Source organism: Perca flavescens, chromosome 19, assembly GCF_004354835.1.
Source record: "Perca flavescens isolate YP-PL-M2 chromosome 19, PFLA_1.0, whole genome shotgun sequence".
NCBI lineage: Eukaryota > Metazoa > Chordata > Actinopteri > Perciformes > Percidae > Perca > Perca flavescens.
Genome location: NC_041349.1, coordinates 28033197 through 28055822, shown reverse-complemented (window position 1 = coordinate 28055822; position 22626 = coordinate 28033197). Strand labels below are relative to the sequence as shown.

At 40.2% G+C, this 22626-nt stretch overlaps 2 protein-coding genes and 1 long non-coding RNA gene across 4 annotated transcripts; 2 read left to right on the top strand and 1 right to left on the bottom strand.

The window, feature by feature from the left end:
* Positions 1-666: 666 nt before the first annotated feature.
* On the bottom strand, positions 667-3094 carry c19h11orf68 (chromosome 19 C11orf68 homolog). The gene is made up of 2 exons (XM_028564079.1): positions 2383-3094; positions 667-1895 (listed from the first exon to the last, which is right to left on the bottom strand). The coding sequence occupies exon 2, from the start codon at positions 1851-1853 to the stop codon at positions 1110-1112; it is 744 nt and encodes a 247-aa protein (XP_028419880.1). The 5' UTR covers positions 1854-1895; positions 2383-3094; the 3' UTR covers positions 667-1109.
* Positions 2579-12539, top strand: drap1 (DR1-associated protein 1 (negative cofactor 2 alpha)). 2 transcript variants are annotated; one of them, XM_028564080.1, is made up of 7 exons: positions 2579-3256; positions 3927-3999; positions 4462-4555; positions 5115-5240; positions 7049-7139; positions 8084-8172; positions 11177-12539. In XM_028564080.1, exons 1-7 carry the CDS (start codon positions 3215-3217, stop codon positions 11343-11345), a joined length of 684 nt encoding a protein of 227 aa, XP_028419881.1. In that variant the 5' UTR covers positions 2579-3214; the 3' UTR covers positions 11346-12539. The 2 variants fall into 2 exon arrangements, with proteins under 2 accessions (XP_028419881.1, XP_028419882.1); XM_028564081.1 differs by lacking the exon at positions 2579-3256 and adding an exon at positions 3279-3505.
* Positions 12540-21000: 8461 nt separating this feature from the next.
* LOC114545694 (uncharacterized) lies at positions 21001-22389 on the top strand. Its single transcript, XR_003690924.1, has 3 exons — positions 21001-21479; positions 21913-21983; positions 22180-22389. It is a non-coding gene; the product is annotated as an uncharacterized LOC114545694 (long non-coding RNA).
* The last annotated feature ends 237 nt before the right edge of the window (positions 22390-22626 follow it).

Below are 22626 nucleotides of genomic sequence, written 5' to 3'. Positions count from 1 at the left end.
GTACTGGCCTCTGTTCTGTGCAACACGTTAAGCACGTTTTTGTCACGTGAACATCTTTGGTAGCTCTGGTCATCGTGACTGTGATTGTCACTCTGAAATGTGTACGTTTTTGGTCTGCCTTTTTGATTTTTAAACAAAGCGGTAGGTGTTAATCAAGACGTAGAGGTAAGTCTATGCAAACGATGCCCATCATCCTTGTAATTAAATGTCCCCATGTATTACTTTGAAACGTATTTGAATGTGTTGTGAAGGTCAGCAGTAACTAAGTTTCTTACGCAGGTTCCTTTTGTTGAGTGTCAACAAAATGTAGTAGTGAACCAAATGAAGGTCTACATATAATTATCAAACAAGCAACATTTATAAGTACATGCTTATAGCAGAGAAGCTCACACTCGTGGAGCTGTATCCGATCTCGTTTTGTGTAATTTCCTCTGGTCTCGAAATCAGTTTTTCTACAGTTATTTTATGTAATGATGGCTGCAGTTTAACTCAAAATATTTCAGACCTGTAAGTCAACTTGCTTTACTCTGTAGTAAAAGATGCTGTTTTATACTGGTATGATGATAGCAGGTTATGCCATATGCCTTTTTGTTGTAATAAACGATTCACTCTGTCACAAAAAAATAAATCCAAAACACTTTTCTTGTCAATAAAAACCAGCACATATTAAGTTGGGTCTTCAAAAGTTGATTTTTATTTGACAACTCTTAGCTTGGTTCAGTACAAACCACAAAAAAATAAAAATAAAATGAAGCTGAACAAATGTATATTGCAAACACGAAATTCTTTGTTGGATGCAAATTTTCTTTTGTGCGTACAAATCAAGGATTTCTTCAGCCACCATCAGGAACAGAACATCAAGAATACATATATTCTTATGAATGCATTATAATTAATAAAAAAAGGAAATATTACAGCATGAGAATACAAAACTCAAATGACATTTTGTGCTTTTATGCCAAAGGGAAGAACTTTGAAGTCAAATTTCAACCACTTAACCTTTTGAAACCATTTTATAGTCTTGTACTTGTCATGGCTCAAGGGATCACCGCACCAAAGTGCCTCTTCATTTACCCGTTCTGCAAAACTAGCCTCTAGTTCTGCCAGGCTTAAGTTACTTCAAGATTGGTGACTTTGTTGATGATGTGGGAACGCCGGGGCACAGACTCCAGGTCGAATTTGCTCTCATATATGGTTGGACCAAGTTTCCAGCGGTTGTTTCGGTAGATTCCCAGGTATGTGTACACGTCGGGCTTGTAGGTGAGAGGGCACTTGACCCCTGTGGCACGGATGATTGAGTCCAGCCTCAGAACCTCGCTCTCGTCGGTGAAGTTCTGGTTGTAGGCGCAGATGACCTGCTTGCCCTCTCCCTTTGGATTATGGGGACTGACTTTAACGAGGGAGATCTTGCCGTCCAGGGCTGCTCTGGCAACACACTCCCAGGCGCGGTCCAACTTGAAACCGGAGTCCAAGTGCATCAGCCATTTGCCCGTGAGCACTCCGTGGTTCAGGGCCAGCTCCTTTACTGTCTGGAAGCTGACGGGCCGGCCGCTGGCTAACAGTTTCTCCCAGCTCTCCTGGAGACCCGTGACATCCCCGGTGCTGGGGCAGTGGTTCAGGCCCAGCACGGCGATCCAGCCCACGGGGCTGACGCCGTTTTCCTCATCGCCAAATCGGTTCACTCGTGAGGGCCAGTTGCTCTCCAGCCAGGCATCAAACTCGGATCTGGGAGTTCTTCTCGAGTCAAACACAATCCAGGGGTCCATGTCTGCAGCCATGGCCTCGGCGGCGTAGGTCTCTGCGCTAAAGGGGGTCTCCGCCGCGCCTTCTGCAGGGGGCCCTTCCTCCTCCATGATGCGGTCAGTGTGAGGCTACTGAACTCCCTGGAACTTCTCCTGTTGAAAGAAGGAAGGAGTTCTGCATTAAAGTGTGTACCTATGGTTCAACGATAAGGGTTGCCCCAGGGCAAGTAAAACACTATATTTAAACCACGGGTGCCGCCTTTATGTCAGTTTACATGGTCAGTCCAAATCCAGGCAAAAGTGGGCAACTGGATCGTTTGCGGATGTTTACTAACGTACAAGCCACATTAGCGCCGCCTGTTCAAAAACTAACGTTCGTCTGCCAACGATTCAGTTCACACTTGGCATGTCGCTAGCGCTAAACACGAAGAAAGCGCGCTTGCTTGGCTCCAATTCAATTGTAGCGACTAGCTATCGTTCATTTTCGTCTTCTTCACACATTTGGAGCCAGTTATTTACAGCCAGTTGTTGATGATCACACACCCACGCCTGACGTTATAAACATATATAGTTTGCATGTGTGGACCATAGGAATAATCGCAAATCGATCTCAAACTATTGACGTTGACACTTTAGCTACCTGCAGATGTTGGGATTTCTTGTCCAGTGTTGTTTATTCGCACAGCCCGACGGACGCATGGGACTGACGCCTGTCCTTTCTTCTTCTTCTTCTTCTTCCTTGGTTAAATATTTGGGTTTGAATGGCGGATTCCAAACTGTTTGAAGGTGCCTACCGCCACCTAGTGTACCGGAGTGTTAACAGCACATCTTACCCACCATACCGGTGCTTAGAGCGGCCAAAACTGATTTGATGAATGTTCACATTGCACAAATCAGCTGTATCGAAGAGCGATATAACAAACTCCATCCAAATGTCCGACAGTGGGACTGTAACGTTATTGCTTTGCTTCGCCTATAGAATAATGCATAATCACGTAACGTTACCTAGGAAATTACACTTGTTCTTTAGATAAATTCGGCGTACACTGAGTAAATTCCGACTGTAGAACGAGGTTCATTGTTTCTTTATGTAGCTAAGTAAACGTTCGTTTCTACATTTAAACGATTCTTAAATGTGCATATACCGGGCTCCTCGGGGTGTGTATCCGCAAATATAAAAGCACGCATTAATAATTAGTTTGTGTAATAGTCTTACAATTATTAGATGAAAATTAACACAATTAATCACATTATATTTCTGTAACGTTACAAAGTTGCTCCAATTTGACGGCGCTGTGACCCTGCGGAACCAAGCTGACCTGCTGACAACGAGTGACGACATGCTAACGAGTTAGCAGGGTAGCTATCGCTATCTTGTGTGTGCGCGGTGGAGGTGATTTATATATGATATAGAATAATACTCTAGAAAATAGCCCATTGTATTTTAGGTAAGCCACCCAAGTAATTTAATTATGCCCAGCAAAAAGAAGAAATACAACGCCAGATTCCCTCCGGTAAGTTTAAACTTCGCTGAACCGGTGTTGAGACTAGCAACGTTAGCAAGCTGTATGATGGAAAGCTAGCTTGACTGGGGTTTGGCCTGTTTTGTAGCCGAGAGAGCTAACTTAACAAACGCAAGCCTTTGCCTCTAAAATGTAAATTTACATTATTACCAATATACCAACCTGGTTGGTTTAAATTAGCTAATTGGCGAACTTACTTTGCATCCTAGTGTTTGCTATGGTACATTTAAAGCGTGCGAGGTAAGTTAGCTAGCTAGCTAGCGAGTCCACCAATTATCGTTGTTTTTAGCATGCCAGGCTAAGGGAAGTTGAACGTTAAAAATACAGCAAACCTGTTGTTTGTGGGTGCACATTTAGCAAACTTCTTAGGTTTTAACAGTGCACAGTCTACACACACTATAGTAAATCCGATCAACATAACGGGAATGAATGGTTTAAAAAAAAAAAAAAGCATGCTATGAAATTCCTCTTATAATACCGGCGACCGACGATTCAAAATGTCTTGTAACTTCAACGTTACTGTATTTTGGTAACAAGTTAACTTAGTTAAGAGCAGTGGGTTTTGATACACATAAAGCTATCTTGAAGTCTATTGTGTCAATGTATTTACACGAATTCTCACTGTACACACACATATATACTAAAGCTTTTCTCCTTACAGGCAAGGATTAAGAAGATTATGCAGACAGATGAAGAAATAGGCAAAGTGGCTGCAGCAGTACCTGTTATTATTTGTATCCTTCCTGCCAAATATCTCCACTGTGCACAAGTTCCAAGGTTTCAATCATCTGTCTGTGTTTTGAATGCACAGAATGATGTTAAATTGTACCATTTATCAAGGGACCTCAAACTAATGGCCTGACTGAAAGCTGAAACAATTGCTCGATTCGATCAGCAGTAATCAAGAATTTAGTTAGATATCGTTAAAATCAGCGAAACCTTTGCTGGTTCAGGCTTCTCCAATATGGACATTGGCTGCTTTTGCTGGATGGGCATTTTGTATTATTTGACATTTTCTCGACTAATAATCAAAAAGTAATAATGACAGATGAATCAATAATAATAATAATACAAACAGCATTAGTCAACCCAAGCCTAACTCTGTGTACAAGTTGTGGATTGGCACTCTATCAGGTAGTATTTCAAATAAAGGACACAGACCTGCTGCATCATAATTTCCTTAGCCAAGACGTCAGCGAGAGCCCTGGAGCTTTTTTTGGAATCATTGCTTACAAAGGCCTGTCATGTCACCCAGTCTAGGAATGCAAAGACAATGACAACATCGCATCTGTAAGTTTTCTGTTGTTTTTTTTGTCTTGATAAGGAACCTGATCTGTATTGCACTGTGTTGGAGTTGGACTCTGCTCCGTTCATTCTCACCGACCTACCACGGATGTGAATTCAAGCAGCTGGATAATAACAGGAAAATTCTATTAAAGTTGTAATTTGATTTTGGATACATGCAGCTGGAAAGGTTATATATTCATTTCCTCTGGATTTAGGTAAAGACAGTTTAAAGCACCCTATTATACCGTATGGTATGTTGTGGTGAGTACCCCTGTGAGTGTTAGTGCTACTTTTGTAGTGATACTGAGTGTATTTTCAGCTCATGACCAAATCCCTTGTATCTGAAAGTATTTCTGTCTGTAAGTAAAACACAGGCGCCAGGAGAATCTTACTGTGTCACTCAGACAGACTCGCACAAATTCTGTATGTTGTTGAAATGACTATATCATCCCTAGGTTTTTTTTGTGTGTCTGTTTTGACATTTGGTCACGCGTTTTTTACTCAGAATGCATGCAAGTCTGCAGAGAACGCAATGTACTGATGTAAAATTGTGTTTCCACAGAAAGCAGTGTATTGAGCTGGAGCAACAGTTTGATTTCTTAAAGGACCTGGTGGCAACGGTGCCGGACATGCAGGGCGAGGGGGAAGAGAACCACACTGAGGGGGGAGGAGAAAAAGTCCCACGCAGGTATGTCTCTTATCTCTCTCTCACACACACACACACACACACGCACACCCCACATGTATAGCACCATGACTACAAGGAATTAAAGAGTCAACACTTAAAGTTGACTCTAGGAAACTCAGATCTGCAAGGTCCTGTTCCACATAATGGCTAGTCTAGGATAATATGTGTATCACGCAGCTATGTTTGACTCTTTAAATGGTTCATAGTTTGATTCGTCAATTCAACACTTAGTCATTTCTGATAAGTGCATTCACCCACACTATTACATGGAAGAAATTAATCACTCAACAGGACGACAGTCCTTATATGGACACAAGCAAGGTTATTTTTGCCTTTCCAGGAACAGCTGCTACTGTAAATTTAAATTGAGATATATATACATACACTACCGGTCAAAAGTTTGGGGTCACTTAGAAATTTCCATTCCAGACAGAATACCAGCAGAGATCAGTTGCATTGTTTTTTTTAATCAGGGCAGCAGTTTTCAGATTACATTATGTGCTTACATAATTGCAAAATGGTTCTCGACTGTTGTAGACAGAAGTGGCTGAAGAAATGCTTGAAATTCCATGATTTTTGGTCTAAACGTCATACCCAAATTAAAAGTGGTACAGCTCCCATATACTTTGACACTTAGGGGTGTGCCTGATATCATTGGAAAGGAAACACTCAAGTTGTGTCAGGGTGATTCTAGGCCTTACTGACACAGAGTTACAGAGGCTAGAATGGAGATTTTTTATTTCTTTCCAAGTTATAAATCTGTAAAATTATTAAAATACACTGCTGTAAACACATCTGACAGGTGACAGACAACACAGCATTAGCCACGTCTCAGCTTACTACAGAAAAAAATTCAGAAGCTAAAAGACTCAAAAATGGATTTTATATGAATTCTTTTCTACAAATATGTCTGTGCGTTTTTTTATTTCTATTTGAAAAGTGCAAATAAAAAAGCCAAAAAACTACAAAATACAACACTTCTCAAATACACAAACAAACCCACATCAATCACCTTTCCAATGATATCAGGCACACCCCTGAGTGTCAAAGTATATGGGAGCTGTACCACTTTTAATTTGGGTATGACGTTTAGACCAAAAAGCATGAATTTCAAGTGTTTCTTCAGCCACTTCTGTCCACAACAGTCGAGAACCCTTTTGCAATTATGTAAGCAAATAATGTAATCTGAAAACTGCTGCCCTGATTAAAAAAAACAATACAACTGATCTCAGCAGGTATTGTGTCTGGAATGGAGTGGAATGGAAATTTCTAAGTGACCCCAAACTTTTGACTGGTAGTGTGTGTGTGTATATATGTATATATATATGTATGTATATGTATGTATGTATATATATATATATATAAAAAATCTCCTTATTATTAACGTTTACATTTTGGGATTGTAGATTAACTACAAAAAAGAAAAGAACAAAAAACGAGAGGGCACACTAATTATTGAGGATGGTAGAGAAGAACACAGCAGTATTGACTGTTAGATCAAACTGGCTCTGCAGCTAAATTGAAGCAGAGAGTATCGTATAAATTAAGTGAGTAAGATGACTTCTTTTCACTAAAAGATTGTGGCTGATTCGATTGCGATTCAATTTAAAGCGTACGCTCCTAATATTGAGACACGTAGTCCCAGCTGTGGGAATGAGGCATGTGGAGTCGCAGCATCTTTGAATATAAGTGGCTTAAAGTAAACTCTACCAGCAGTATTGGACACATTATTCCCTGCATCAGAATTATCTCTGTTTATCTAAATAATGCACGTAATGTTTTGTTCCTTTTTTGTTTCTCTCCCCCAGGGGTAGAAAACCAGGGTCTGGCCGCAAGAATGGGGGGGCTGGCTCCAAAGGCAAGGACAAGAAGTTGTCTGGCACAGAATCAGAGCAAGAGGTGGGTGATTATTTGCCTGCAAAGGCAAATATCTATCTACAGCTCTAAATAGTTATATTTTCCTGAGCTCACAATGGGACATTTTGAGCCCAGAAAAATATTTGTGGGTTCAGGGTTCCTCCCCCAGGAAATTTTGAGCGTAAAAGACTTCAATTCCTGCATTCTGATACATTTTTAGGCACCAATTTGTTGTAAAACGGCTACATTTATGGAAAGGAAATCACAATATTCTGTTGGCAGGTAATATTCACTATTTACTACCAGTAAGGGGGCTTCCACATCAGGGACATGGGCCCGGATGGACTACACTTGACCCCAAAATCCAGTTGTTAAATCAGTAGGCCTATGAACAGGGCTTATGGTCACCTTTTTTTTCCCCCCCCAAGGAGCACGTTTTGCTGCCAGATTGAACAATGTAGGATTGACTTACTTATGCTCCTGCTTTCACTGCTAATTTGTACAATAACACAATCATGTTATGGATACAAAACGTGTATACTGGTGATTTTTCTTTGGCGCTGGCTATAAACCTCTTTGCCGGGCGCCAAAACTTTCTCTATGCAGCAAAATCCCCGGACTGTCTGTCCAATCTGAGTTTTCTGTCGCACGACTAAAGCAACCTTTGAACGTACACGCGTTCCACCAAAACAAGTTCCTTCCCGAGGCTATTTTTCAGCGGCACTGGGGCTTCGTCCGGCACTTAGCGCCGCCCAGGACGATTGTGATTGGTTTAAAGTAATGCCGATAAACCAGAGCATGTTTTTTTCTCCAATCCCAGAATGCTGCGTGGACTAGCCAGACCTTCCTCCGCAGCGCTGTGGGGGAAGGTCTGGCAAAGCAGTGACTACACAAAGAATAATCTAATTGACCTCGCTACAGTTTCTAAATGATTTGTGTGTTGGAGGTAAGAAGACTTACTGGTATGTCTCTTGTGATGGGAACAGGATGACTCTGAAGACAGCGAGACAGACGGGGACGAGGAGGACGGCTCTCAGTCAAGCACAAATCAGCAGACTGCATCCAGGTTTCACAGGTATGGGGCCCAGACCGGGTGTATTGAGATACCGTATATCCAGAATGTGTCCACGTTAGGGCTGCACGAGATGAGGAAAATGTGCGATAACGTAGTTGAACTTATTGCGATTTAATAAACGGATGTTAAAATGTTCTCAGTTCTGCGTTTCTGCTGCTTTCAGTATTCTGCTAAAATACAACTAATTGCTTGTTGAATTTAAGACAAATGAAAGGAAATCATTCCCAACATTATTTTATTTATTTATCCCGAGCTGAGAAAAAAAAAGCCCTGTTTTCTGCTTTGTGACTATTCATTTTGCAGATAGGCCAAGTCATTTTTTAAATGTTAACGTAATCTCCGAGGTAGGAGCCCAGAAAATAAAAACATTTAATGCAGTTCATCTTGAGAAATTACAAAATATGTAGAAACCTGGTTTTCAGTGGACCTAGGCAGTCCTTCAGTGAAGCCAAGGACACATTTGACAGGGTTTCCGTGGGGTCTTAACAAGTCTAAAATTAAAAAATCTAAATTTGAGTCCTTTTTAAAAAGTCTTAATTTCGTAGTATTGTGTTCTAGGTCTTACGTAATTTGAAACGGGTCTTAGTTTTCCTACGTCCATGCAACGCTACCTCTAATGTTTTTTCTTTTGCTAGTCCAAATATAATTTCGCAACTACAAATGAGACCAACATGCTACTTATATTGCAGCCAATCAGCTGTTGTGTTCTTGGCGTGAGTCTCTCTCTGGTTGTACCACAGACATAAAACAGATTTTATTCTTCAGCTATGAGGAAGTGCAAGTTAAGCGATACTTGGCTTGAGAACACTCTTGAGGCTTGAGGGCTCAGTTGATGTTGCAATAAAGGTCATAATTTATTTTATAATGGTGTTAAAAAGCTCTTAAAAAGTCTTAAATTTGCCTTGGTGAAACCTGCAGAAACTCTGATTTGAGCCCCTAAAGTGTTCAATGTTGAATAAATGGATAAGACTAATAATGAAATCAGTCATATGAATAAAGTGCAAAATACCGAAATGAATCAACAATTGAGTTTGAATCATTTCTGAGATTAGTTTAGAGTCTTTATTAAGCAATGTTTCCAGTTGTTGTTGCGCCTACTTACATTTTGGTATCACTTTCAACATGGCACACATGTGAATGTCCTCAGATAAACTGCAGCAGCACAGAGAGGGAGATCTAAAGCACATTGTTAAGCTCCCTAATGAACTTCTCATGGAAGTATCATCCCCTATTCTCGAACGCAAAGGAAAACCATTTTAATAATGCACTAAACACTTAGAATGAGCCCAGTTTACATTGTGAGGGAGAGTCTTATTCTGTCACAGCAGTCTAAAAATCATGTTTCCCCTCCAGGTGCAAAAGAGTTTTCAAAATATCCCAACCGTAATCCGACCAGATTTCTTGACCTCGATATATATTCAACTTTTTAACCATGCCAACTGCAAAATATTTTTTCAAATCCATCACTAGTGCAGCCTGTGAGAGAATAGAAAACATGTCATTGCAAGATAATGCTAAATGTTAAAAGTGCATTCCACTTTTTCCGATTTCCCCTGAAGCGAGGAACAGTGCCCTTTTTATTGCTTATCATCTCCACTTTCCATGTTATTTCTTCTTTTAAAATGTAAATAGTCTCACTTTATAGCAAATGGTAAATAATGCCAGATTTGCACGATTTAATAAGTTGTTTGTAAATCTGGCCACTGGAAGTCCATTGCTCCTATTAAGAATAAAAAAAGAAGGTGTGCCACCTGTTCAAATAGAGAAATCTGGTGGATTACCTTACAGCCCAAAACAGGGAGAGGGAGCTGTTCTCCCACTAGAAACCATGTTAAACCATTTTCTGTGTGCCAAATCCACACTTGTTTTGCATTCTCAGCATGTTTTAAGTATATAGTGTTGTTGACACTGGAAAAGGGGCAAAATATAGTATATGCAAGAAATAAAAATCTATATGCTGTTGCTGCTGGACATGGAGCAGCCTCTCACTACTGGGGGAAAAAAGGAAAACCATTTAGGATGGTGGTAAAGCAGCTTTGTAAACAATCCTAAAAAATAACTGTTGGGTCCTTGTGACATTTTAATGTTCGACTGACATGCAGTTGCACACAATTGTATCATTTTCTGTTGGTATAAAATTAAATCTAGATATTCTTTTTGTATACTACATACTCTATATAATTAATGGTAATTACAGAATGCTATAATCAATGTTGAATGAGGGGAAAAAAATAAAGGACCGACGAATATAGAATGCATTACGCGAGATGGAAGGTAGAACCAAGGGAATAATAAGGAAATCATATCTGTGGTGGAGATTTGAATACAGCTCGCCACCCAGATCTCTGAGGTCTTAAATAAACACCGCACAAACTACGTTTCCCAGCCGACACGGACCCACCACGGGTCTTGATAACGACCAAATGGCATTTTTCAGCTAGGTTTCCCCTACCGTTTATAAAGTTTTTAGGCGCAGCTCCCAAGCCATTTTGGGCAGCCCCTAAGCTGAATGATTGTCAAATCAATGTGAGCCTCAAACCGTAGCTACATTTGTGGCCGGGTTAGCTCTGTTGGTAGAGCAGGCGCACATATGTAGAGGTTTACCCCTCGACGCAGCGGCCGCGGGTTTGACTCCGACCTGCGGCCCTTTGCTGCATGTCATTCCCCCTCTCTCTCCCCTTTCATGTCTTCAGCTGTCCTGGGAAAATAAAGGCCTAAAAATGCCCAAAAAAACGTAGCTACATTTGTGGACTTCTTTAGCAAGTTTAGTCTTTTAGCTTGTTGAGTTATCTGCTCTAGCTTTTCCAGTATTTGAGACAAAGATATGGTAATAACAATGGTTCAAAATTATGTCTTTTTTTATTATTAAAAATGTCCCATTGTCCCATTTTGTTCCGAGGCTTGAGCGCTTTTAGCAGTAGTGTCGATTCAGTGATAAAGAACCGATTTGGATTTGATTGACTCCTAACGCCTGCTTTTTCCGCCTCTGCCTGTACCCGCACAGCTCAAACGCGCCCCCCCAGTACATGCTCATGGGCAGCACGGCTCCCGCACAGCCCCAGGGCGGCATGGCCTTCGCCCCCCACCCCTCCATGATTAGTGTCGCACCACCGCCCCCAGCCCCCGAGCCGCACCGGAACGAGGACGAGGACGACGAAGACTATGACTCCTAGCTCCCTCCTCCTCCTCCGCCACTCGCGCGCACACACACACACACACACGCACACACACACACACACACACACTCTTTCAACATTATTTTCTTAGTTTCTTGAGTTGTTGTCGTGGCAGCTGCCCTGAGCAGAGGAGGGAAAGACTCTTCACTTGTGACAGCTAAGCCCTCGGCAGCCGGCTGGAAGACACACCGCCACAGGACACCGAAATCTGGTTGTATATCACGTGTTTGTTTTTTGTTTTTGTTTTCTTTTAAAGGTTTTATTTTATTGTAGAGAAGAAATCCAAGAAGGATGTTTTTTAAAAAGTCAGTCGTTTTATTTTGACTATTAAAAATGGCAGTCGTCGCTGTTTTTTCTTTTTTGCCATGAGCCCCCCCCCCCACAGACAGGATAGGTGTGGTTTGTGTTGCCTTGTAGCTTTTTCTTTTGGCACTTTTCTTTTACTTCCTCAATCCTCCTGTAGTAGAAATGATGAAGTGAACCAGTTAGTCACTCAATGTTGGCTGTGGAAGGAAAAAGACTAATCTAGAAGTGGTAATTAAAGCCTAATTATAGCCTTTGATGCTCATACACAGGCAAAGAAAATAAATTAAAAAAAGAGCTCAGGGCAACAGACAAGTATTTGGAAGGTGAACAGCCCTCATGGAAGGGAAAGGAGGTCACTGTCTCACCCACAAAGTGTTTTATTACCATGTTATTGATTGGCTATGAAATACCGCTGTTAAGATGTGAGCCCTACTTCCCGGCTTTGTCACAACTTGCTGGTCGGTCCAATTGTCGGGCCGTAACGTAAACGAGGAAGCAGGTGTATTTTTTTACTCTAGGTTAGCTAACCACAGCTTTTTTTTTTGGAATTGGTTTCTATTTTTAATTCCGTTTTTATCAAGAGAACTATGGAAAAAGTCAACCATATCAGCAGGTTAACGATGATATATATATATATTTTTTTTTAAGTTTGTTGTTTTTCACACTGTCAGGTTAGGTGCTCTGGCAGTTTGACCTTGTACATGATTATTAATTGTTTTATTTTTTTTTATGACCATTAAATTTCCCCTGAATTGCCAATCAGAAGTATACTGTGACTCTTGGACCATAACTTTGTTTTTAAAGTTGTTTATCTCCTTTGTCCTCTCGTTTCGATTCTGGCCACCCCTCCAATTTTGAGTAACTTTCTCCTTTAACATTACCCCCCCCCCCTTTCCCCTTTTCCCCTTTTAGATTGTTTTAAATGTATCCAATTAAAAACAGAGATGGGGCTCCCATTTACGTGTCAGTCTTAGTATGAAATGTTTCCAAATGGGCAGTTGAAGTTGACACTGTATTGTAAACTTTTAACATTCTTTTTATTTTGTATGGGTGAAATAAAGTTCATATTTCAATAAAAAAAAAAAAAGCAACCCTTGTTTGGGGTTTGTTGTGTTTTCCATATCGGAGATGAACGGCCTGAAATGCTCTCCACAGCAGGAGGATCTGCAGCGGCTTTCACCTTTTTAAGACACTCCTTTATTTACCAGCAGGAAGGACAAAATCGGACTCTCGCGGCATCTTTTAGCAAAAATATTTTCAAGTTCTTCCCCCTTCATTTTTCAATTTCAAAGGTGCGGAACACACCCTTTGTAGTCGTCTCTCTCTCTCTCTCGATGCTTGGCCCCTTTTTGCACCTTTTGGTTTCTGTACTTCCTGTGTTTGGCAATAGAAAACAAGTTTCCCCATGGATGCATCTAGCGTTGATTTGCTGGCCAATGACTCATGCAACCTGAAAGACAAGGGCTGGTATTTATCCTCTCCACTGCAGCGTCCTCCTGGCATTTAAATCAAGATACGAGACGAGACGTACAAGACGCTACAGGTTTCACAGAGAGGCCATTGTTAACCATCGTAAGCGCTACTTTCAAAGTGGCCGGCACACTTGGCCCTGAGTCCAGCCCCTTTCCTCTTCCTCCTGCCTTCTTTATGTTTCAAACTGTCCATTTTGTCGTGTAAATGCAGCCGCCTCATCTACGCCCCACCCCCACCCTTACCGACCAAGCAACCCTGAGCCGGTGCAGCAAAAACAACTACATCCTTCCTGCACAATCGTTGACTCAGCTGTGTGTGTGTGTGTGTGTGTGTGTGTGTGTGTGTGTGTGTGTGTGTGTGTGTGTGTGTGTGTGTGTGTGTGTGTGTGTGTGTGTGTGTGTGTGTGTGTGTGTGTGTGTGTGTGTGTGTGTGTGTGTGTGTGTGTGTGTGTGTGTGTGTGTGTGTGTGTGTGTGTGTGTGTGTGTGTGTGTGTGTGTGTGTGTCAGTTGTAGGTGGTTGACTTTAGGAGGTTGGTGTCCAAACAAACGGCAGCCATGGGGAAGGAGGAAGGGTAGGGGCAGCCATCAAAGGGCTAACAGAAGGAAGCATACGGTTTCCACACAGCTGCCAATGTGGGGGGGTCAAAGGTGGCCCTCTGATTCCCATCCACTCCCATGAAGCTACTGACTTTAAAGCACTCTGCACTTTTGGAAACCTGGAAAACAAATAAAAATCCCCTGACCTTTTTTTCAAGAATAATAGCCTTTCATTCTATGGCTACTTGAAAAGCACATTACATTATTTATGCATTCCTCATTAATGAAAGGCAACAGAAATACATAAATAAAAACGAGGTCTACGGCCATGCTGTACCTAGGCTGTGCTTTGATCTGAATGTTAACGTCAGCATCACCGTTTTTTAACTTGGTGTGTTGGCATTCTAGCGTTTGTCAATTAGCACTAAACACAAAGTACAGCTGAGGCTGGTGGGAATGTCAGTAGCTTTGCAGCTGTTTAGTCATAAACCAAAGTATCATTTTAGGGTTGAGATATTTTATTGTGGACCACAGTGGTAGATTTATGGGCCGACATTCCTAAAGCCACACTAAAAAGTAAAGGCAGCTTCACCACACTTTGAATTGGTACAATATACAATAATACAATGTAAAAGCAATATTAAAGATCACATATTAGGCTCATTTTAAGGTTCATACTTTTATTTCGGGAGTATCCTAGAACATGTTTACATGCTTTAATGTTATAAAAACACTTTTTTCCCCCTCCTATTGACCATTGCAGTAGCACCTACATTTACCCTCTGTCTGAAACGCTCCGTTTTAGCGCCTTTCTCTTTAAGACCCCCCCTTCCCCCTCGCCCCCATCAAGAAAGTCCCAGGCTGCTCTGATTGGTCAGTGTTTTCGGTCTTCCCTACATGCTCTGTTGGCGCCATGGCAGCCAGGGAACCACTGTAAATCGAGTTTAGCTGCATTTCAACTGTATAAGTAATCAAAGTAATATAATAAAAAAATTCCCCAAAAAACTTACACCCACTAACATCTGGCTTTTGTCTTTAGTGGGAAAGGTAACAATCAGCATGCAGTCCCAGGACAAATGACTGCAGTACCCTTGGGTACTTATCAGCTCCAGCTTTAATCGGCAGTGATGGAAATGGTCATTTTCCGCCCCTTCTCCTGCGCCTCCATTGGTAAATTCTTCTCGGCCACAAATTCTGTCCGTTTCTGCCCAAACGGTGCTCGGACATGGATCCAAATTAGTCTGCACCAAGTTTGGAAGAGAGACTGAATAAGTAACAGAAAAAAAAAGCGTCAAGTGTCTTGAATGAGGAATTGCAGTCGGCACTGGAATGGGTAACAAATAACCAGCTAGTTCTTAATGTATCTAAAACCCACAAGCATTGTATTTGGAACAAAAAAATCTGTTGTTTAATGAACCTAAATGAAATGTATATGTTAAAGGTATGGCAGTTGAACAGGTACAAAGGACCAAGCTTCTTGGCGTTACAGTTGATAGAAAATTAAATCAAATTTTCTCCATCAAAATGTAATGGGAAACGTCATTAAAACGATTGTCCTATCCCATTTGGACTACTGTTTGGTCAGGTGCTGCCATATCAACTATAAAGAAATTGAAATTGCTCAGAAGAAGGCAATGCCTAGTCATGTCATTCAAAGTCATTAGAAAATCTCAAAGTATTTAAAGAATATCCTAGCTGAGCAGTACTCTGCATTGGCTAATACTCAATGAATGCTTATTAGTATCATTGAGGGTTTTATATGTGTGCATTTGCTTGGTCATATTGTCAGGGATCAATGTCATAATCTCATCTACATTTTGTGAATGATTGAAACTAGGTCCTGTGTTGTAGGTCGTTTTTCTTTCAGTGATGTATTGAATGTTTTTTTTATTTTTTATTTTTTGGTGGTTGTTTTTAATGTTATGATGCACGGAAATGTGTAGCTGCACAAGCTTTGGGTGGACTCCAGGAAGAATAGCTGTGGCTATGGCCCCCAGCTAATGGAGATCCCAGTAAATCAAGCCAAATCAAAACCACCGTAACATTGTCTCTATCCTCCATGCTGATTTCTACTGTTTACTTCCTGGAACAAAAATAGAAAGGCATACTTGTCTGCTGGCAATGGTTAAGGAGTCTGGCACCTATTTAGTTGGTTTACGCGTGTTGAAAAAACAAACCTTAATGTACACTCTAATTTTGGTGGGAAAAGGGTATAATGTGTAGTGATTAGTGAGCACCTGTCGCTGTGTGTTATCCTCAGCACACGTTAGGTGCGTCAAACCAGTGACACTTACCATAATGAGGCAGCAACTGCCATGGAATAGACTTTATCCTGTACCATGTCAACATAACTCAATTTATAAAGTAAGTGTGTAGTTTTTTTATTTTTTTTTAATACTGTGTTTATTGGTTTACAGAGTACCAGATTAACAGATCTATGCAATGCAAATAACCATTTGTTTTTTCTTTTTAAAGTGAAAAAAAAAAAAAATCATGAAAATCTGAGAAAAATAAATTACAAAATAGACGAGTAAAAAAAAAAGTTTTTAATTTTTTGTCAGCAATACGTGTTATTTCATGTTGTGTCAACAAAAAAAAAATTGTCCCAGGGAATTGAAACATTGCATTTTCCTGACTATTATAATTGTGAGTGGGGCGGCCTCTGGCTCAGCCAGTAAGAGCGTGTGCCCCGTGTAGGCTGAGTCCTTTGCAGCGGCCCGGGTTAGAATCCAACCTGTGGCGCTTTGCTGCATGTCATCCCCACTTTCCTGTCTATTCACTGTCACTATCTAATAACGTGAACAAGCCCCAAAATAAAATCTTTAAAAAAAAAATGATTCCAAGTTGCCAGTTGATATTAGTTGTAAACAAATGGAAATTACCTAGAGATTGGCATGGGGTACTTTCCATAAAATCATCTCTCAACGCAAATCAAACCAGCTATTTGGCTAACTGAAATAAAACCAATCTCTAGGTATGGTGAAGGGTATGTGATGATGGGGGGGCTATTTTAATTCCAAAGGCCAAGGGAACTTTATCAGGATGCATAGTATCCTCATAAAATAAAAATCTGCCTTCCTTTATGGGAATTTAACATGTGTGTAGGTGTACTTACGAATTGCCCCCTCTATTTTAAGGAAGAACATTTATTTATTTACGATACATTATTTGTTAACAAAGAAAATTGGTTTCCCTAAAGGTTGGATTTTTTCTCATTTTTTTAATTAAGGCATTAAGATCAATTTCCAATAGATGATTTTTTTTATTCCTCTTTTTAGTCGTGGGTGTCCTCATTTCTCACATGACTGTAGATGTGTTAAAATGGAAATGGTCTTCCATAGGCTGCAGTATTGGCTATACTAAGTCATGTCAGTAGAGGACAAATTGGTGGGCTTTTCATTCACACTGCATTACAGAATAGCAATAGTTTGTATATTTGTATTATGAGCAGAACCTGCAGAACCACTCTTCTGAACTAGTGATTTTACAAAAGAAATATGATTCTCAAAGTGGAATTATTGTCCTTGGAATTGAACTTTTAAATGAGCTTCATTTGACTTTATCTTAAGTACATCTGTATGCAGTGAATCCAACTCCACTTCAGTGAAATTTCAGCAACAGCCCTTCCACCTCACTCGGGTAAGTAGCCCATCAAACTGCACAAAGAACATTAAACCAGCGATATGCCAAAGGCTTTTAAATGCGTTGCTGGAGGAGAGACTTGAATGTCTTTTTTTGTTCAAAGTAACACCAGACAAAAGAAAACCCTTCTCCTCACAGAAACCTAACAGCAGCACTTTATCATTCTTTCCTTGACTATGGGGACATTTTTTAATGAATGCTGTCCTTGAGTTGTTGGACCGAATGTCACTAAAGCATAATATCTAAACTGATTCAACAGGAAGCATAGGCGTAATTTAGGGAGGGCGGTTTACAGCCTCATTTTTGGGCCTTTTGGCCTGTAATTGATAGGATAGTTGTAGACGGAAAGAGGGAAGAGAGAGGGGAAAGACCTGCAGCAAAGGGCCGCAGGTCAGAATTAAACCCTGGGCCCCTGCGTTAAGGACTTAGCCAGGTCCTACCAGACTCTTGTACATTTCATGTGTCCAGAGAGTCTGGCCACTCTCCATTGACAAGTGTTAACTTCCTTGAAGGCGGGTACTCTGTTGAAGTTTAAAACTATTGGATCTGCCCAGAGCCACTCTGGATCTGCCTTAACCAATCGCTAACGTTTGGTCGTGATATCGGCTTAGCATCGCTAGCGTTCGCCTTAGCTAACTTTTCATAGAACTAAAAATCATGATAATATTATTTTATATAAACGAGCTAGAAATAAGACTCTTATTTTTCTAACTTATTAGCAACACAAAATCAACCCACTATAAGAATGATATATCAAATAATAAAGATAACCCCAAAAAGTTGTGGAAGACCTTAAAGGAATTGGGCCCGCTAAGACAAATACTAAGAAACCAAGAAGCACAAGACTAAAAATTAAGGGTGTCCTGAATTTCAATAAGAAAGAGATTGTTAATCATTTGAACACATCACTTCTATAGCAGAACAGCTGGTCTCAAAATCTTCAATCTTCCTCTGGGTTATTTTATATGGGTGAAATCATTCTATAATAAACTTGGAGCACTGCCAAACTCATTTTCCTTACGGAAGGTTGAGGTAGGGGAGATGGGAAAAAAGCTCTTACAGCTAGACTGCTCTAAGGGCCCTGGGATGGATGGGTTACCTCCTCGGTTTTTACGAGATGCTGCTGCCCAAATAGCCCCTTACATCTCCCATATTTTTAACCTGTCTGTTGAATCTGGTGTTTTCCCCAATGACCTCAAGAGGGACAACGTAGTTCCTCTTTTTAAAAAGGGAAACAGCCACGATCCTGATAACTACAGACCGGTCTCTATTTTGTGCACGGTCTCAAACATTTTTGAAAAGTTGGTCAATGAGCAATTTAATGAATACATGAATAAAAACAACTTCATGTTTAAATTCCAATCCGGTTCCAGGAAGTCACATTCTACCGAATCATGCCTACTTTATTTATCCGACATCATACGCAGGGAAATAGATATCTGCGGAATGGTGTTATTGGATCTTCAAAAGGCATTTGATACGGTGAATCATAACAGACTGATTGCCAAACTTGAGGCCTTGGTGGTTTAGGTCTTACCTATCAGGGAGGGAGCAATTGGTGGTCTTTGGGGGAGTCCTGCCTGACCCTAGTGTAGTTGAATGCGGCGTTCCACAAGGAAGTATTCTCGGACTGTCTTTATTTAACATACATTAATGATATGGCAGACTCCTGTTCACGTGAACTATTTCTGTACTCTGATGACTCGGCACTTTTAATGTCTCATAAACAACAATCCACTCTAGAGAGTACCCTGAGCTCTGAGCTATCTTCTGTAAACAACTGGCTGATTGACAATATGCTGTCCCTGCATTTTGGTAAGACAGAGGCCATTATGTTCAGCTCAAAATACAGATTGAATAGATGCTCGGAATTTAGGGTCATTTTGAATAATGTTGTGGTCAGTGCAAAAGTGTCAATAAAATACCTGGGTTGCATCTTAGAAAACAACTTGGATGGCAGGAATATGGCCAACAAGGTTCTGAGTAAAGTCACCGCGCTCACAAAGTTTTTAGCCAGAAACTCTACATTTTTAGATAGGTCAACAATGATAATTTTAAATTATTTTGAATTTGCATGTACTTCCTGGTTTGAAGGCCTAACAAACCAACTTAAAGGCAGGCTGCAAACAGCACAGAATAAATTAATAAGAGTAATACTTAGATCCCATGTCTTCTTAGTTATACTTTCATAGTTTATTAAGGTAGGGAAACAATTTCTCTGAATGTATTGTACTGTGTATATCACATAACAGGTAGTCGGAGATTTGGTATTTTTGTGGCCATGTTGTTTTGTTGTTTGTTGTCTGTGTTTATATCAGAAAATGTAATAAAAATATTATTAAAAAAAAGAAAAGAAATTAAAGAGAGTAATTCTGAACTTGGGCCATAGGTCTCATATACTTAGGTCACAATTAGTTGAGCTCAACTGGCTCCCTGTTGAGTCTCGTGTTATTATGTCAAGGCTGACCATGATCCATAAAATATTGTTTGGTAGTGTCCCAATTTTTTTGTCGTGTCTTTTTACTAAGGTAAAGGACACACACACTATTTACAGTCGTGGCAGCATATCAGACCTGTGTCCTTATACATTTACAAGACAGTGTTAGGAAAAGGAACCTTTGCCCACATAGGGGCAGTTCAGTGGAACAAATTAGACCGGCAAATTAAAGTGCAATGTGCAGGTTGAATTCATAACTAATGCAAAGCTACTGTCATTTCCAGCATGAACTCATTCAAAAAGAGAATCAAGGTCTGGTTACTAGTTACCGTTTTTATTTTTATTTATTTAAGAAAAATATTTTTATGTTGTCATTTACTATCACTTATAAGTGTATTGTCTTGTCCTGATGTTATGTATTGAAGACCACAATGGAAATAAGTCCTGGACTTTATTGTGTTTTTATCCTCGATTGTATTTTATGTCTTTTTTTCATGTGTAAGGCATTCTTCTTTTTTTCCCTACTACCACCCCCCCTCTTCGGAGGACAACTTTATTTTTTATTATAAAGCAATATATTTTATATACACAGTATGTTACATTCAGATTTAGAATTACATTCAGTACATTAACGGTTGCCCCACCGTGACCATTCACCCTGTTTTAGTGAGATCATGGATCCATATAAGGGCAGGGGGGATTGAAGCACCACGTACGAAGTGTAACACATAACACATAAAACGCGACAAGGTGACAAACAGAACAACAGAAGGAAGTGAGACAGGACTGGACAGGACAGTTGACAAACACCAGGACGTATTATTAGTAATTGGGTAAAATGATCTACGATTCATATTTGGGTGATCACGGTTTTAATGTTTGAAGGAAGTTGGAAAAACATGTTATACATAAGTGTGGATGGTGTTGATATTGTGTACATGTGGACGATTAAAGTGATAACTGCAAGGGAGAGGAAAAAAAAAAAAGGGGAAAAATAGAATAGTTAAATTATATAAATAATGTAAAAGAACTAGGAGGAGGGAGGTATGTCTGGTAATGTACACGGCTTGTAGTTATGTTTTTGTTGAATTTAGAAACGTTAGAAATGGGGACCAGGTATCTTCAAAGGCTGGCATTTGCTTCTTTCTGTGTTCATTGTGTTTTTCCATTGAAATGTATTCTGAGATTAAATTTGTCCAGTGATTGATGTGGAAAGAATTCTTTGATTTCCAGTTTTGGAGGAATACTCTAGCGACAGCTAGAGAAATGAACAGCGGATTTCTGATTTTTTGCGGGATGTGGATTTCGGCGATATCACCAAGGAGACAGAGTTTTGGAGATGATGGGATTCTGTAGCTCAGGGTGGTGGACAGCGCCTCGGTGACCGTGATCCAGAATGAGCGAACTGGTCGACAGACCCACATGGTGTGTAGATAATCGTCTGTGCTACCTAAGGTGCATTGTGAACAGATACCTGTGTTTGCTAGGCCCATTTTGAACATTTTGAAACATGATTGAAAATGCATCGATATATAGTTGACCGGGAAATATGATTGAAAAAGCCTTGATATATAGTTGACCGGGAAATATGATTGAAAAAGCCTTGATATATAGTTGACCGGGAAATATGATTGAAAAGCCATTGATTTTTGGTTGACCGGGAGATCATCGGGTGGTAGACCAACGTACTGCACCGGACACATCTCATTTCTGGACTCTTGGGGCGAATACGATCAGGTAAGCTTGCTTAATATGTAATGTTCGATATGAATGAATTGTACTAAATCAAATACTGTTACACGTTAACATGGTGGTTAGTGTCCATCATGATTTTGGATTCTGCATTAGACAACTTTTAAAAATAGCTAACGTTAGCTAGCGTTAGCTAACATTCGTTAGCGTTAGCTAGCAGTAACAGTCTTAGAATATGGTACAGATGAAGTTGGAAATGTTTTGGCAAGGAAATTATTGGATATGACTGAATTTCCATTTGTAGTTGCCTTATAGCTTTTGGATTTTGCTGAGGACAACTTTTAGAATTTGGTCATGTTAGCTAATGCTAGCTAACGTTAGCTAGCGCTAGCCTTAGCCTAAAAATTCATTTTGAACTGATGTTTGGCAAGGATGTGACAGTATTTGTTGCTCTAATTGTGTTGTAATGTGTTTGTAGAGAGGAAAATGCCAGGCGGAGAGGGAAGAAAAGGGAGATCACCTGCCGGAGGGACTGAAGCAAGTAAAAAGGTAACCTTCAATTTTGAAAAGTGATTTGAATGTAGGGAAAACATGATAGCTTAGCCTACAACACTAAACAAATTGCCTTATATCCGATCATTGAAAAATACTAGGCCTAGTGAATTTGTTTCCAAGTGTGTATATGTGGGTGTTCTGTTTAACTTAAAGGCTAATTTTTGCATTGTGCTTGTATTTTCTGTTTTAGATGCTCTTACACAGCAGATGGGGACAGCCGCCGTCAACCAATTTACTTTTGCCCAGCCTGTGCAAAAGTTGCTGCGCTATGCGTCAGACCGGGCAGGATGGACTGGACGACAAACCAGTCAGACGTCAGAGGACCATGAACTGTAACTATGCTAAAGAGGACAAATGATGAAATAAGAGGCTAATAAAATGAATTTGTTTTTACCTTAAACAGTGTGGTGTGGTCAGTGTTTTAGGCTAGGCTATAGGCATACAAGCTTTCAAATGTTCCATCACTTTTTAACATCCTAGCTGTAGATAAAGCAGGATATTCATTATAGGCTATTTAATTTAGGGCATTACATTTTTGTATGCCTAGCAATACTTTTCTATGGCTTAATAATGATTGAAATTACATTGAAATCATGTTGATCCTTAGTTCAGTTGAAATTTCAACATTGTTTCAATA